At 48.4% G+C, this 16,848-nt stretch overlaps 2 protein-coding genes across 4 annotated transcripts in view; both read left to right on the plus strand.

Moving 5' to 3' along the window:
* Nucleotides 1-6,236, plus strand: part of OXSR1 (oxidative stress responsive kinase 1) — a 91,347-nt gene extending 85,111 nt beyond the window's left edge. For both annotated transcript variants that reach the window (XM_027733428.2, XM_027733429.2), the window contains 4 exons: nucleotides 1,231-1,283; nucleotides 1,679-1,747; nucleotides 2,640-2,704; nucleotides 3,566-6,236. In XM_027733428.2, the coding sequence (XP_027589229.1) occupies nucleotides 1,231-1,283; nucleotides 1,679-1,747; nucleotides 2,640-2,704; nucleotides 3,566-3,640 (262 nt within the window). In that variant the 3' untranslated portion in view covers nucleotides 3,641-6,236. The remainder of the gene's footprint in view (nucleotides 1-1,230; nucleotides 1,284-1,678; nucleotides 1,748-2,639; nucleotides 2,705-3,565) is intronic.
* A 3,311-nt stretch (nucleotides 6,237-9,547) lies between these two features.
* LOC113994415 (solute carrier family 22 member 13-like) lies at nucleotides 9,548-16,427 on the plus strand. 2 transcript variants are annotated; one of them, XM_027733430.2, is made up of 10 exons: nucleotides 9,548-9,919; nucleotides 10,902-11,005; nucleotides 11,342-11,496; nucleotides 12,070-12,238; nucleotides 12,585-12,705; nucleotides 13,313-13,407; nucleotides 13,708-13,922; nucleotides 14,401-14,509; nucleotides 14,655-14,865; nucleotides 15,359-16,427. In XM_027733430.2, the coding sequence occupies exons 1-10, from the start codon at nucleotides 9,548-9,550 to the stop codon at nucleotides 15,452-15,454; spliced, it is 1,647 nt and encodes a 548-aa protein (XP_027589231.1). In that variant the 3' UTR covers nucleotides 15,455-16,427. The 2 variants fall into 2 exon arrangements, with proteins under 2 accessions (XP_027589231.1, XP_027589233.1); XM_027733432.2 differs by having other exon boundaries at nucleotides 14,659-14,865.
* The last annotated feature ends 421 nt before the right edge of the window (nucleotides 16,428-16,848 follow it).

The raw sequence follows: 16,848 nt of genomic DNA on the forward strand, positions 1-16,848 counted from the left end.
GCAAAACCTGTAGTGTGTAAGAGGTTTTGGTATTTGTATAAACATGGCTAAACTCTAATGGGGTGGAAAGGAGGGATTAGCTGGGTTCCTGTGATAAACAAAGTCTGAGTTTCTATAAGTTTCGAATAATAGTTTATTATATGGTAAAAGCAAGCAGCCAGCTGGGTGAGAGAAATGGGACCAGTTTCCCAAATCTGCACACCCCTACTACAGGGTACATTTAGTATTTATCTTAGCTACTTCATGCATATTAATTATATCATATACATGTACATTCTACAGGTTTTTGCTAAGTATTTAATATATGGGTTTTCTTACAGCTAAAGCTAAATGGTTATCGCTCCAACCAGTCATAATTCCCGTATTCTTGGACGAACAGGCACCTAAAAGATTTAAAGTTCTACTATATTTTATTCTTAAGATAGTAAGGAGGTTTTAGGCCACTTGACCTTGTAAGGGCCTGTTTTATTTCTTTATGGGGGTGTAATTAAGTTTTACAATCCATTTGTTTTATTTTGATGTAATCACCCATTTGTTTTACGAATCACAATTATTTATATATTTATATTTATATATTTATATAATATATAAAAATATGTTTATATATTTATATAAATATATTTATATATATATTTATATATCCCTAGGGGGATCAGGGATCCAGGGGTTTTGGCCTTGTGCTGGATCATTGGGCACAACTTCAGATTTCAGTCAGTTCAGCTTTTACCCAGTTTAAGGAGTGGATTCTGGTCTATGTTCCTAGAAATAGGCAAAATCTTTCTCAAAATCTACTCATTTCACACACTGACATTTCTAATTAGAGGAACCTGGCTCTCATACCTGTTGGTGGGCATTGGCCTGGGGCCTCTGGGCATCACCTCCCAGTCAGTTCCACAGGGGGTGTGCATCTGCAGACAGTGGGTGCTTCCTTCCTCTGAAGCATGTGCTCCAAGGATATATCTGCTGATGGATATGAGTTGCTGAGACAGTGGAACAACAAGGCCTTATAACTGAGAGGTGGCACTCATCTATCCTGGACTTGATCAGGCTCTGTCAGGTTGGAGGCAGACTGTGCTGCTTCCATATGCAAACCCAAGTGATTAGTTTCTGCCTTTGAGGAGGAAGGATGCAAAGAATTCATTTCACAAGCTGATTATACAATGACAGCACTTTCTTGTGGGCACTGATCATAAAATGGCCTCTCTCCATAAAATTCTCTTCTTTCCACAGGAATTCAAAAAAAGAGCTCAATGATATTCGATTTGAATTCACCCCAGGGAGAGGTGAGCTGGTGGGAAATTGCAGTGTGTGTGAAGGGGAAGTTTTGTGTTTGGTGTTGTGCAGCTGTGTGTATGGAACCCCTGTGTGAGTGTCTGTCCATGGTGCCTTCCTAAAGGGCTCCTTGTGGCTGAGCTTGGAGCTCTGCTGTTGAGAAGACCCTTCCTGTAAAACTGTTCATGGATATGGCCAAAGTGCAGCCCTTCAATGAATTCCAGTGAATTCACAGCTTAGCTCAGAGCTGTCTGACTGCACCTGGTGTGCACCCTATTATCTGTCTTCTGTAAAGAACACTTTTGCTGTCAGGTTTGTACAAGCTCCTTTAGGTTTGTGTGTGATGCCTCCATCAGCTGGACAATCTCTTCTCTGTGGTGACGGCTCTTGGGTTTCTCCCCAACAGATACTGCGGACGGTGTGTCCCAGGAGCTCATTTCAGCAGGGCTTGTTGATGGCAGAGATCTGGTAATAGGTAATTACATATTATGTTTTCTACTTCTAACCATTTCAGTCATTTTTTGCATGTTTAAAATGACCTGATCAGTGGGTGCTAGGAGAGTTTGCTGTGGCCTTGATTCTGTACTCCAGTGTCTCTACACAACTGCTGTCAATTCTGGTGACAGTTCTGTGCCAGTACATGTAGGCAACCCCCAGTTCACAAGAATATGATTTAATTGGAAACATTATGAAGCAAATGTTCCTTGTAATGCAGAATGAAGTCTAATTGATGCATTAGCTAAATCATTATCATCTGACATAGATGCATTGCCAAATTGCTGCACAAGCCTGTCCTGCTCATGGGTCCTGCACAAGTTGAGACTAGAATCAGCCAGGCTTTGGGGTTTTGATTAGGGCTGGGGAAGGAAGTGCGAGGTGCACGTGCTCTGGGGCAGCAGCACAAGTCATGTGGGGGTGAACAATTACCTCATACAACAGTTTGCTAAACAAACCTGTCCTTCTGTGCAGCAGTTGAGGCTTTTAAACACAACAGCACTGCCTGGGTATTTCAACTACAGCAAGCAAAACTGTTCCTTATGCACAGGCAGCAGGATCTGGAAAGGCTGGTAGTGCAAAATTAACTGGATTTCCAGGTACAGCTGGGCAGCTTATTACTACTAATCCCACCACATCCAGGGAAAAATAACTACCTCTGAAAAAGTAGCAGAGTAACAATGACAGCATTTTCAGTTTAAAGCTTTAGATGTAAGGAGATAGAGTCTAGTTGAGACCTAAACATTTTTTAATAATTGTAAAAATTCAAAGTTTGCTAAGTAATACAAAGAGGGCTGATGAGTTTGGGATGTTTTTCTCTAACCTGTCCTAATATTTGCCTGTTCTCTTTATGTGTGTGTGTGTGATTTCAGTTGCAGCTAATTTGCAGAAAATTGTGGAAGAGCCCCAAGCAAACAGATCCGTCACTTTCAAACTGGTATTTATTCCTGTTCCCTAATTGAACAAGTTGTCCCTTTCAAGGAGAAAGCACTACATGTAGATGTCTACTGCAGGCATCTGATGTATGCACTCTAAATCATCCCTTCTTTCCCAAAGCTTCCTACTGGTTATCTCACTGTAGGCAGTGCAGGCTCCCTGCTTGTATCCTCTGAGCAGCACCTGGGTTAAATAAGTGTGAGATGATGTGCTAATACAAGCATTGCCTTATCCTTGCTAATAAACGTATCAAAATGTTACAAAGGGGTGTTTTGGGGGTTTGGAGTATACACTTACAGAAATATTTCAGGGGCTAAAAATTGCATGGACTCCTTTCTTGGAGGAGGAGAATGAGGAGGGTCCAGATAACATTGTTCCTGAGGAGGAAATGAGGGAATGAAGAAGAAAAAAGGAAAACAAAGAACTGTGGGGCAAAACTGACAGCAGATAGGCTTGGAGAGCTGAGAGAACTGCAGGTGAATCTTTGAGAGGAAATGATATTTGGAGGTAGTTACAGTGGCAAAGAGAAGGTGTAACCAGGTTACTGGGCGTGAAGCACTAAGTGCCATTATCTTTTGCTCTTTCTGTAAGGCGTTTTCACTTGTTTTGCCCCAATTATTGCAGGTAGCCCAAGTCAGAGCAGACATTGGCAAAACTTCAGTCCTAGCCCTTTGTAGCTTCAAAAAAAAGAAGCAAGAAAATGAAAGTACTCAGTTTTAACTTCGGGCAGTGTGAGCTGCTGAATACAGTGCAAAGCTGTCCCTTGTCTCCTCCCTCCCCACACCCTGATACACCTTCTTGTGGTTTGCATTGGAGGGTAGAGCATGAGTGTTGCTATTTGGATCTCTGTTCCTTGTTTCAGGCATCTGGTGTCGAAGGTTCGGATATCCCGGATGATGGCAAACTTATAGGATTTGCACAGCTCAGCATCAGCTAAACAATGGTCCCAGGAGATGTTTCCCAACTGAGAACCCACATGTGCATATTCGTAATGCTTCTGTTAGCCTAAAAAAAAAAAACCACTACTGCCAAAGAATTGAACTACAGCCCCCTTCCTAGAAGCTTTAACATTTTCCTTAATAGGATCACAAACCTTCCTGAAATTACCGATGACGTTTACACCTTTTGTAAACAACTCTCATGTTTTTGTATCTGTCATCTCAAAACATGCAGACCCAACACGTCATTGCCTGCATGTTCATTTTATTATTGCCTTACTTTAAAGAAAAATACTACTGAGTACGAAGCAGGGGGTTCCACTGCTCTGATGATCTTGCCTAAATGTTTGCTTACATGTGGTTTCATTTTTTTTCACTTGCTATTTTTGCACAAGTTTTAATACTGAACGGATTTTTTTTTTTGTTCTTTACCTGCTTCTCCTTCTATCTGAAACACCAATGTACATGTTGTTTGGGTCACCTGGAGTGCTGAGAAATCTGCTTCTCTTTGGCTGTGTGTTTTAAAACTGCTGGTTTGAATGCTTGCACCTGAGAAGGCAAGCTGAGTCTTAACCCACAGGAGGGAGAGCCGCCTTCCCTTGTGTTTGTGTTTTTGAGAAGTTCCTTGACTTTTGAGGTGTTAGAAGTCAGCTTCCCTTTGTAAACTGCCTTAATTTTATTTTTTTTTTTTTACCATTTTGGTTCTCTCCACATGAGTGCCAGGCGTGGCATGAGGGCTGAACCTTTTAATTTACGTTAAGCAGTCCTTCCTCAAAACGTCTTTCATCCTGCATCTTAGATGTAGTCTATTCTTGAAGCAGACCAGTGAGGCATTGCTACTGGTCTTTCAGATGATGAACACAATATCCGTGGTCAGAGGGAGAGGAGATCTGTGTCACCCTGTGTTTGGGAAACACGCGCTTCAGACTGTTCCTCAAGCCCGGTTCTGCCATGCCTGGCTGCGCAGAGAGTCCTCCCAACGTGTTTTCCCAGTCCTTCGCAAACTGGTACCCGTGGAACCATCCCTGTCGTGTTTTACAGCAATAAAGAATCGCCAGCAGAGTGGTTGTACTGGGCAAGCGGGCGCCGGGCTGTGTCCCTCCTGCACTAACGGCCTGGGCCGGCACCTCCTCGCCGGCCGAGCCCCCACGTTTGATCAGGATGTCACTGAAACCCCGTCACACACGTATTTAGCTTTTCTTTCTATGTGGTGTTGAAGTTGAGTTTCTACATGAATAATATAAATTATGCTCTGAGTTTGATAAGAGACACTTGTAATGCAATATGTGAATAATAAATGGTGTTGACTCTTTTTTTTTTTTTTTTTTTTTTTTTCTTTTTCTTTTCCTACTGTTTCACAGTTGGCCTTTGTAACTGCTCTTGGCTCTGGAGTGTTTTCTACACAGAAATCGTTAAGTCTGTAATTTAGCACGCAGATGGAAATGTGTTTTGTTTCCATCAGCCACAAACAATGCAGAAACAGAGCAGAATGACTAGGTTCAATTAGGACTTATTTTAATTTCCAAGTCTTCAGATGAACAGTCTGTATTTATATCTTGTTCTCTATGAGCAGCTGTGGAAGCTTCCGGAAATGGTGCGTGTTCTTTTTGTACCACCCCTGTTGCTTTTAGCCTTGGGTGGATATTGGGTGTGTCCCCGTGGGCTCTTTGCAGCCCCGTGGCTGGTGAGTGTGGAGGGGAGGAAGAGGAGGAAGAGGATTTGGGAGCAAGAGCATCCCAGGGTGTTGAGCAGATGCTCTCAAGAGCCCAGGAGACGAGTGCCCGATACCAGGGAGTTGGTGGTGGCTGGATTTGGCCAAGTGCATGTGGCACCTCTGGCACTATTCCCTGTTGTCTGACACAAAGCACTCCCCACAGCATCCCCCGATGAGCTGCTTGGCTTGGGAAGAGCAGGCTGGCACCATGATTTTCATGTCACCCTGTGCTCAGTATGGATTTACTGGAAACCTTTAGGATACAGAGACGAGGTAGTTGTGGTACAGTATTATTTTCCCCTCTGCCTGCATGCCATGGGGACCTCCTTGTTCATTTGTGTACTGGTGCTGAGGAAGGTAGGACTCAAACTGCTCAAATGGAACAATGCAGCATCTATTTATTGTTATTCCCCATCTTCCCAAAGCCAGGACTTAGAGAGCTTGAGCTCACACTAACCCAAGGCTCCGTAGTTCTTTAATGGAGAAAATAAGTAAGGAAGAAACTGATGGTTTTTGCTCTATAGATCTCCAGATCTTTTGGGTAGGGATCCAAAGTATTTACTTGGGCTATTACAGTGCTAGACAACTGTCTTTTCTGATGTTGTTCCAGTAAGTGCCAATGCTGTTCATAATTGTTTTCCAGTGTCATTAAGAATTTGGTTTTTGTGCAAATCTGAACCTGGAAGCAGGTGGTAATTTTAAGTTAGTTCCTACTTTTAAGGACAATGCTCTGTTAATGAAAACGGATCCTCTTCACAACTTTGGTGTATTGTAGATTATAATGAAAGATGTAAAATATTCAGGCTTTTTTTCCTTTTTTGGACTTTGTATTTTACTGCATGTCTCTAATTTTTAATCAATAAAGAACAAATTGTCCATTGCCACGTGTTTGGTGTGCCATTTATATGTCCTTGGGTTGGATGGTGTGTCTTGGGGAAGGGGTTTGTCCGAGTGGTGTCTGCAACCCCTGGGGCATTTCTCTTTGGGGTGGTGGGAGGTTTGACAACCCCCAGGAAGACTTGGTGGGGAAAGGGGGATCAAGACCAGGCTGGATGGGGCTCTGGGTAATGTGGTCTAGAGGAAGGTGTCCCAGCCCATGGCAGGGGTTGGAACTGGAAGATCTTTACGGTCCATTTCAACTCCGTTGGATGATTCTGTGCTCTGCAGGAGCTGCATGCAGAAGTGGAGCCAAGAGGGCTCTTAAGATGTTGTCCTGAGGCCTTGTCTGCAGCTGAGAGATTTGCTCCAAGCTCTGCATGCCTTGTGCCAGCTGGGAATGAGCTTCCCCTGTCCAGAAACACCTCAGGGTTACACGGGCTGATATTAAAGTGAGATGATTTACACCCTGAGAAGTGTTTGGAACATGAACTGCATTCCCTCCTCACCACCTCCACAATAATTGTTCTGTCTGAATTTGAGGCTCTGGGGCAGATGTGATCCAGAGGTACTTTCCTTTGCTTTCCTTCAATATTGTTTCTTGTCCACCTTCCACAAATTTTCAGGAATGAAGGGAAATGTTGCCTGAGAAGTAAAAAAAAATCCCTAGTATTTCTCACAGGAGGTCCTTTTGGAAATTTTTCCCTAATATATTTCCTAATACATAAAACCTGTTTCCAAGGTGCCCTGTTCATTCAAATTCTGAGAGTTTTGTTGACTTGACTTACCAGGAGCTTAGTGGGTTTTGTTAGAGCAAGGTCATAGTGTCTCCATTAGGAGAGACAGAACAGACTGTGGGAACAGAGAAGTTTCTCTAAAATGGCAGGGACTGTCAAGGGCAAGGTGTGTGTCTTTTAGGAGGTGATGGGGGTGGTCCAGTCCTAGCCATGTTCACCAGGCCTTTTGGCTGGGATGCACCCCTCTGTGTCTCCTTAAAAACAAACATGTTCTTGCTTAAAACCAAAGAAAAGACCCCCACCAAAACAAACAAAAAAGAAGTGTTGGTCTTGCTTGGTGGCACTTCCTAAGCTTCCTCTTCCATTGACTCTCTAAGGCTCTTGGGCTTAGTTTGCCACTTTCTGGCTCTTGTTTCTTTTAAGGTGTTCCTCTTTACCCACAGATCCAGAAAACCTTACCTTGGGTAACTTGCAGATTTGAGACATGGGATGGTCCAGGATGCTCTGGGTTAGGGAATCCCATCCTCTACACCTAAGCCAAAATCTTCGCAGTATTTTGCCAAACCCTGCTTAGAAAGCCCCAGAGAATTATATCTCAGTTATGCCTCCCATTCCAGCCTCTGTAGGGAATCCCCTTATGGACACTGCTAAAGCCTTTCCATGCTGCCTTAGTCCAGTGCCTCCTTAGTCCTCCTGTGGTTATCAAGTCCACTCCAGTTCCCTTCATCCTTGGAGGTTTCCGTTTCTGAGTGCTCACACTGCCCACGCCTGTGGGCTTCCCTGCTCTTGTTACTGCACCTTCTCCAAGTCTCTCCTCCTAGATGATGAATTTTCAAATGGAATTCCCCATGATGGCGTGCACCTCCTGAAATTTCACTTAATGGAACAGGTCGCTCAGGTTTGTAGCACTGTTTTATTTCTGATTGTTTTGTGGTGTTGTAAGTGGTGTTTTGATGGTTGAGGTGCCTGGAAGCGTTGCTCTTCCTGTGCATTGACTTTGGTGCACAAAAACTTCTCAAATTGCAGCAGATTAATTCCTCCTGACTTTTACAAAAAGCCAGGGACAGATGTGTCATGGACTTGTGCCCCGGTCAGGTCCTGAGGAGATGATCCCAGCCCAGAGATGTGACTCAGCTCCAATCAACTATTGCTGCCTTCTCACCTCTTGTTGGAAGCCCCCAGCAGTGGCTTCCTGCTCTTTCCCTTGGTCCAGGGCCTCAGTGTTCTCCAGTCTCCTGTAAATGTGATGCCCAGCTCAAGTTCTCTGATGCCAGTCCTCTGACTTCTCCTTCTCCAGATCCATGAGACCTATGACTGATGCCTGACTGACCCTCCTGGGTTTTTCCATTTAAACCGTGGCAGAGAAGAGTGGAAGAGGCTGCTTTGTGCCCCAGACTCCATCTAGCACAGAGCTAGAGACAGCCAGGGGAGATGGCAGGACCAGGGCTGGGAAAGGCTCCTGAACTCCTGGCCGTGTGTGACTGCTTTTAGCAAAGTTTGGCCTGACCTGTCTCCTGATGAAGCAGAGCCCAAGCTGAACAGGGACACGATTTCATCCTCCACCTGAGTTTCCTAATTGACTTGAACAGATCCAATTTGTGTTGTCCAGATCAGTGTCCGCCTGATTATCCCTGCCTTTGGTGCTCCCTGCTTGTTGTTGCTGAGCTGGGCTTATCCCGAGGGCAGTGTTTCTCTCCTGGCTCCCCAGGGAGCTGCTCTACCTCCAGGCTGGACCTGTGTGGGTGTCTTGGTCAACCCCAACAGGGCAGCCGTGGTCTGATTTCCATCTTGTTTATACAATGGTCTTCCTGTGGATTTGTGGGCAGGAGAAGAAGCATCCAAATTGCTTTTGGATACCTCTGGAGGCTTTGCCTTAGGGACATCTCAAAGGAGCCCCAGGCAAATGCTGTTCCTACGTCAGGGAATGACCTGAACAGCGCTGGACTCATGTTCTCAATTATGAGTTCAGGGCATTTGAACTGAGATTTGCCAAACCTGCCTCAGGCAGTGTTGCCCTGTGTCATATTTCTCCAATCCCTGTACTCCTTCTTCAAGTCTTCCTGCATATAACCATGACCATTCTGTGAGGTGGCCCAGAACTGGTGGGAAGGGTGGACTTTCCGTGCCTGACTTACTTGTGGTTGCACAGGGAAGCTGCAAAAGGTGAAGGAAATGGCAACTCCCATCACCTGGGACCACAGTGAACTAACTGCCCTTCTTCATCTGTGACTCTTCCCATGCATTATCATCAGTCCCTTTATTCCTCTGGGCTTTTGGTCCCTCTGGTCCTCACTTTTCTGAATGCTTCAGCAAATGCAGCCTTTGCAGTCACTGTGGAGAAGAGTCTGTTCCCCTGTCAATGCCACTTGGCAGAGGGGGTGGCCCAAGTTCCCTGAAACGGGGTCTTTCTGCTCCAGCCAGCCCTGGATGTTTGTGGGTGGCACAGGGATGATTAATATATTACATGGTGTACTTGTGGTGACAGCCTATGAGTGCAGGTCTTATCTTAGGTTTAAACATTAATTCCAACCCTCTGGGAAGTCTGTCCCAGCACTGTCCTGCTCCAGACACGGTTACCAATGTCAGGTGTGGGGGAAATTTTGAAAGCAATTGGTGATTTTGGGCCGTTTCAGAAATGGCTGGTGCTGCTCACCCTGATCCCCTGCCTCAGCGTGGCTTTCCACCAGTTCTGCCAGCTTTTTATGGTTGTGGATGTTCCCCACCACTGTGACACCAGCTGGATCCGCGCCGTCGGCCCCAACCTGACGCAGGAAGAGCAGCTGAACCTCACCCTGCCCCGGGATGCGAACGGGGAGTACGAGCAGTGCTCCATGTACTCCCCGGTGGACTGGGACCTGGACTCCATCGTGGCATACGGCCTGAACGCCACGCAGAAGTGCAGCAGTGGCTGGGTGTACCCCTCAGCAGAGCCACCATCCCTGCTGACCGAGGTCTGTAATCGCCTTTCTGAGGAGATGGGGACGTGGAAGGGATGGGACACCCAAACAGCCGCCCTGTCTTGCAGTTTCCCCAAAAGCTGGTGCCTGACGATGGTGCAGCTGGGCTGGGCTGAGGTTTACATCAGGTGTATTTTGGGGAAACTGGCTCCACCACCCAGCCCCAGGTGTGGTCCTGGAGAGGCTGCAGGCAAAGCAGGCTGTGATACAGAGCCAGTGGAGAGATTAATCATTCCTGGTGGGACCTTCTGGGTTTCCCTACCCCTCTTCATACAGGGGGTAACCTTCTAACTTAAAATCCTAGAATGGTTTGGCTTGGAAGGGACCTTTAAAAATCATCTAGTCCAACCCCCAGCATAGAAGCTGGTAGCTGAGGAAGAAGCTAAATTAAGAAGGAGGGTAGATTTAGATTAGATAGTAGGAAGAAATTCTTTCCTGTGAGTGTGGCAAGGCACTGGCACAGGTTGCCCAGGGAAGCTGTGAATGTCCCATCCCTAGAAGTGCTCGAGATTGGATGGGGCTCTGAGCAACCTAGTTTAGTGGAAGGTGTCCCTGCCCATGGCACAGGGGTGGAATTAGATGATCCTTAAGGTCCCTTCCAACCCCAACCATTCCATGATTCTATGATCCTCTCTGTGTCACTCTTTCCATAGATGCCCTCTGGTCACTGGTAGTTGCAGAACTGCTTGTCCCAGGAATCAGTATCGCACTCATCCTTTCTCCTCTGGGAGGGCAGGTGGCCTGGGAGGAATCAAACTGCTGGGATTTCTGTCCCCAGTCCCACCTGAAGCAAAATTTACCAACTGGGAGGTTCCCCTGGGGGTACCTGGACTAGGTGGGGGGGACTCCTGTATGCTCAGAAGAGTACCCCAGGGACTTGTCCCATCTCTGACTTGTGTGCCTTGTGCATACTGTGGAGATTCATATCCTGGGAGGGAGGGATCCACAAGCACCTCTCTGTTTGTCCTTTCTCCAGTTTGACCTGGTGTGTGACAGGAAGGACCTGAACGACATTGGCCAGGCCATCTACATGGCAGGGCTGCTCCTGGGATCCATGATCTTTGGGCCGCTGAGTGACAGGTGAGGAGACACAACCACCCATCCCAGGTCTGTGCAAAGCCAGAGTGCTGGTCTGAGCCTCTCTGGATGCTGCACACTGTGCATTTTGTCAGTGCTCCTCACTCATAGGGACCTTGACCAAAGTCCTCGGGTCCCATGAGGACATGGCCACACGGGGAGGGGAAGGGAGAGAGACACAGCATGTGTGCACAGGGTCCTTCACTTGTCAGCCCAGAGTGTAGTCTGAGCCTTATCACCCTCCAGGGTGATAAAATCACTTGCGTAACCTGCTGGGCTCCTCCCCATCTCCACGGGGTCTCTCCAGATACCGACTGTGTCTCCCTTCCTTCTCCGCAGGATCGGCCGCCGGCCAGTCATTCTGATCTCCGTCATCCTCCAGGGCTTGTTTGGTCTGGGAATTGCCTTTGTGCCCCATTTCTATGTGTACATGGCCTTCAGGTGTGTCGTGGGGGCTTCGGTGTCAGGGATCACCATGACAATACTGACATTAGGTGAGTGGGACGCCCTTGCCCTGAAGGCAGACGGATGTGGCCTGTCAAGGTGCAACAGGAAATGTCTATGAAGAAATAAAAATCATCATGTATGACTAGAAAAGCGCTGCAGCAAGGACAGGTCGTGCTCTGCACTGTTTCTTTGGCACTTTGGCATCTCCTCAACCCTGAGTGAGAGCTACAGGGAGCATCTCTCCCCTGCCAGTCTCAGAGGAGGGAAAAGGGACAGTGTCCCAGCTCAGGAGGCCAGTGCAGAGAGAGAGCCCAGTGGCTCTGGAACATGATCAGTTTGGGTTCCAGCTCTGCCCCAGTCAGGGATTCTGTGGACTCTGAGATCAAAGAGGTGACATGGTTGAGCTTAACATCCTTCTGCAGAGGACAAGGACACTGACAATATGGAGAGGTGATGCATCCCATGAAACACTGGTGACTTGCATGTGTGACTGATGCCAGAGCTCCAGCTGCTGGTCTCTCACCCTCACCTCCAAGGGGGGGCTCTTCTCCAGGGGAAATACTCTGTTTTTTACAGGGGAAATCATTACATTGACTCTAAGCCTTTGATCTTCGTTGCAGCCACAGAATGGATTGGTGTCTCCTCCCGGCCTAAGGCAGTGCTTAGCTCTCACTGCTGTTTTGCCATTGGACAGATGATTTTGGCTGGTTTGAGTTATGGGATTCGCAACTGGAGGCTGCTGGAGATTGCAGGATCTGCTCCTATATTGGTCATTTTGTTATACATCTGGTAAGCAGGAGCTGGGCAGAGCTTCTGTAAGACACAACAGCAGTGTGAGGGGTGGAAGTGAGGAGGCAGCAGCAGCTCAGCACCAGGATGGGTCTTCACCATCAGTGCAGATGCTGGAGGAGCTTCTGCAGAGCTCAGCACATCTCCCTGCGGCACTGGACTGCTGAGACCAGCAGCTGCTTTGCTTCAGATCATCAAATGTGGCCTTTGGAGCCTAAATGTAGGGCATTTAGACCCATCCCTCCCATGGGATGCCCACTGCTTGCGGGACGTGGTGACAGAGAAAAGGGCTGTGGGGGAACTCTGCGGGTCAGAGCAGCATGTGCTGAGCTGCCCTCCTCGGCAGGGTGCTCCCAGAGTCAGCTCGGTGGCTGGTGACAAAAGGCAGGATAGAGGAAGCCAAGAAGCTCCTTCAGAAGGCGGCGGCCACCAACAAGCGCAGCCTCCCGGAAGGACTCCTGGAGCAGGTACCTGTCTGGGCACAGGGAACCGCGGCTTGTCTGCAGAGACTCCCCTCTGCTCTTGGGCTTGCACGGCCCCTGCAGCTGAGCTCAGCCCAGCAGCATCTTTCCATGCCCCTGGGGATGAGTTGGGGATGCACCGGGGGTGACTCCAGCTCCAGCTGCAATGGACACAGACAAGGTCAGGGAAGAGGCACAGCTTCTGCTGAGGAGGAGATGGAGCTTTCTGGGGTCCCCTTTGGGCTGTGGAAGGGACTGAAATGCTTGCCTGGCTTTTCTCCTGTGAGGGTTGCAGGAGTGTGGGTCATGAGGATATAGACTCTGTTTAGTCTGTGGGTTTCCATGCATAAATGCCAGAAGGGGAGTTACTTCCTTGTCCATCCCAAAGCTCACACTGGGGAAATGTTTATCCCACAGAATGTCTTGGTCACCAACCCCTTGCTGGGCACCCAGAGCACAGAGGCAGGAGCCCTCACTGGGCTGTTGTCTCTCCCAGAGCCGTGGAGGTCACCAGCCTGTCCCCCTGAGGCTTTCCATTGACTGCAGATGGGAAAGCAGGTGGCCATGGGTTACCTTTGCCCGCTTTGACTCTTTGACTTTCTTTGTTTTGAAGCTGAAACCTGAGAAACAGATCAAGTCTGGAAGTCTTCTGGATCTCTTTCGGAAGAAGCACCTCCGGAAGGTGACTTTAATCATGTCATGTGCCTGGTAAGACATTCCCTACTCCCCTCTTTCCATACTTCAAGGTCAAGAAAGGAAGGTATTGATAGTCATGCACCTTGTGGTTTTTGAGTGTTATTGATGGTTGTCTCCGTTTCTGGCTATTTAAGATGCTTTGTGGTTTGTGGGATAGGTTATAACATTTCCACTTTTGGCAGTCCCATGGTATTCCTCTGGCTTTACATCCCCTTGGAAGTGCTGTGGCTTGGTCAAAATGTCAGTGGAGATCAATATTGCATTTCCTCATGGCTAATAGATGTGCTCAGAGCCACTCTGCCTTGATTTCAGGTTTGTGAACAGCTTTGTCTACTATGGGCTGAGTCTGAACGTGACAAATTTTGGCCTAGACATCTACCTGACCCAGCTTGCCTTTGGAGCAGTGGAAATCCCAGCCCGTGTTGGTTGTATCTTCACTCTGCAGTGGTTCGGGAGGAGGAAGACCCAGACTGTTCTCCTGCTGCTGAGTGGCCTGGTGTGTCTGATCATCACTGGCATCCCTGAAGGTGAATGACCTCATTCTGTTCTGAGAGGACACTCTCTGGGATAGGGAGCCACAGGGCCCAGCCCTTCCCTTGCTGGTGCAGGTCCTGTCCTCCCAGCCAGACTGGATTACATTCCTCAGGGCCTGAGCTGTCCCTGGTGCCACAACCATGTGGGATTTGGTTAATCCCCTAGGGACCATTCCAACCAGCAAACTTGCACTTGCCAGTCATTAAAGCAGCAGGTAGAGCTGAGCCCAGTAGGCCACTTGTCAGCAGAGCTGTCCTCTGGGAAAATTAATACCTGAGGAAGTGAGATGATGGATGCAGAGTGTGCTGAAGGTGCCACTAGGCCAGAGCTGCTCAGTCCATGCTCAGGCTCTGCCAGAGGCGATGGTGCCTGCAGGTGACACAGTTGTCATCGTGCATCCCCAGTGGCCATCTGTGAGTGGTGCTGAGCCCTCCCTCATCCCATAGCAGTGGTCTCTCCTCCTTCCCTCAGACCAGCCCCTGGCAACCACCATCCTGGCCACCATTGGCAAGTTTGCTGCCTCAGCCTCCTTCTCCACCTCCTACGTCTACACGGCAGAGCTCTTCCCCACGGTCGTCAGGTGAGGTCTCCCCACACACCAGGGCTTCCCTCTGCCATGGCTGGTGGTGCTGATGGCTCAGGTCATCCTCATGGCCACACCCAGTCCCACAGTGGCCTGGGGTGGCTGGTCCCTGCCCAGACCCCTGCTGCCCCTCGCTCCCCAGGCAGACCGGCGTGGGGCTGTGCTCGATGTCGGCGCGGGCGGCCGGGATCCTGGCCCCGCTGGTCCGGCTCCTGGGGCAGTACCACGAGGCCATCCCCATGGCCATCTTTGGGAGTGCCCCCGTGCTGGGGGGGCTGCTCTGTGTCCTGCTGCCTGAGACCCGTGGCACGGAGCTGCCGGATGACACGGAGGACGGCCAAACCCGGGCTGAGGTGGGTACCTGGTGCTGCCTCTCGGGCAGGAACACGGGGTGCCAGCACATTGCACGGGCTGGGGGGTTCTCAGAGGGGCTACAGGGGTGGGAGGGCAGGCAGTGGGACTTTCCCACTGTGGAGGGAGGGGAGGAGACCCCATAACCCTGCCCATGGTTGTCATCCCTTCATTCCTGCCCATGGGATAGAATGGCTGGTGCTCCACTTGTCTCTCTCTGCCCTCCTCAGGGAAGGGGCGGTGCCTCGTAGCCATGTCCTCTGGATTTCACCCTCTCATAACTCCCACCCCCATTTCCCATGGGATCAGGTGGAATTGCACTCCAATGCAATTTGTTGCCCTGTTGGGAGAAGGGTGTCCACAGGCACCCAGAGATCAAGGCGGGATTAGGATTCAGGTTGCTGAAGGCTGCTTGTCTCAGGGACGGCTGCCATCAGCTCACAGTGCACTTTTCTTAGCTTTTACACCATTTTACACCCTTTTTCCTTTCATTAGGTCTGCGAAAATGGCACCAGCAATTCTGAGAATGGACAGGTGAAAGGAAAGGATGGTGTCCAAGTCAATGAGTGCACGAAGACCACTTACTTCTAGCTGGGTCTGCAGGGGTCTGTAGCTGAAGGCAGCCCGGTGCTGTGTGGGCACTGAGGACAGGCAGAGTCTGCACCACAGGACAGCACCACCACTCAGGCCATCACTGCCAGTTCTTGGCTTTCCTTGTCCTTTTTGCCTTCCTGTATCTCCCTCTATAGCTTGTCCTCAGGCACTGCATCTTGTCACTGGTGTTTGGCAGTGCTCCTGCTGGAGAAAATTGGGTGCTTTTCATTTAAGGGAAAAAAAGAAAGAAATCAAAAACTGGAATGGGGACTTTTTTCTCTTAATTTTTCCTGTTTTGTCTCCAGGAAGGTGAGACTGTAAACTCTGTCCAGTGAGACACCTGAATTGAATAGAGTTGCAAGAGAGAACTGTGCTCAATAACAGAAGAGCAGATGCAGCACTGAGAACATTCTCACTCTTGCAAAAAGGAGTGATTTATCTTGACTGTCTAGCAAGGTTATCCCTCTCTCTCATAAAAACACTCCTTTTTATTTTTTAAAATCCGAGATATTCAGCTGAGAAAAAAAATGGTGTGATGGAAGAAACAGCAAGCAGACAAGGACATCTAACAGGCAGATGAATTCTCACCTTAGTGATGGTGGCTTTGAATTGATGCCTGTCATGGTGCTTTGGCCATGGGAAATGGTGTTGTTGGGCTGCAGTGTAGGACCAAATTAATTTGTCCATTTCAGGAAACTGAGATGTTGTGGCAGTTGGGCTCTTAGAAGAAAGTGCAAATCTTTCTGGGAAATATCAGGTTCTTCTACTCTGTTTTAGTCTATTCCTTCTTGGTGGATCCGTTTCTGTCTTTAAATGATTTAAGACCACTTTTGCCTTATATTGTGAAGAAAAAACAGGTGTTTTTCCTGTGCTTCCCTTTCTCTTATCTTCTGTCTCTCAAGATAACTTTCTTTTCCCATTGGTTTGGTACAGATCAAGTGTGGAAGTTGCACACGGTGGTGCTCCATCTTTGCCTGTACAGCTCAAAGGCTATTTTCGGGTAGTCTCAAGAAGCTTTTAAACCAGAATATTTTTTCTCTCTGTTGTCATGCCCGTGTGTTTTCCATAGACTAAAGTACCTCATGGATAAACAGTTTGATGAATACAAAGTTTTGTATAAAATTGGTGCCATGTGACAATGTCCTGCCAGGAGGGACTGGCTGTGGTGCTCTCTTCTCTCTGGGACTGCTTTTCAGAGGATGTGCTGTGGTGCTCCTCTGCAGTGCCCTGAGAATAGAGGAGCTCAGTCCTTTGCCCAAGGGCACTCCTTCCTTGGAAAAGGCTGTGGGCTGCCTCCTTCAGGCTTTTATGGAAAACAAGGCATTGAATGTAAAGGCTGGGGGAAGAGCTTGGAGCCAAATGTACAGTTACTGAGGGAACCACGACTTCTT

The sequence above is a fragment of the Pipra filicauda genome, unplaced genomic scaffold (assembly GCF_003945595.2).
Source record: "Pipra filicauda isolate LSUMZ 115617 unplaced genomic scaffold, ASM394559v2 scaffold1_size10287979_pilon, whole genome shotgun sequence".
NCBI lineage: Eukaryota > Metazoa > Chordata > Aves > Passeriformes > Pipridae > Pipra > Pipra filicauda.

Excerpts from the sequence above, each read along its gene's own strand:
- LOC113994415 (XM_027733430.2), top strand. The coding sequence starts at position 9,548 with ATGTCAGGTGTGGGGGAAATTTTGAAAGCAATTGGTGATTTTGGGCCG. Across the intron at positions 11,006-11,341 it reads TTTGGGCCGCTGAGTGACAG|GATCGGCCGCCGGCCAGTCA; the intron begins GTGAGGAGACAC and ends CCTTCTCCGCAG. Across the intron at positions 12,239-12,584 it reads GTCATTTTGTTATACATCTG|GGTGCTCCCAGAGTCAGCTC; the intron begins GTAAGCAGGAGC and ends CCTCCTCGGCAG.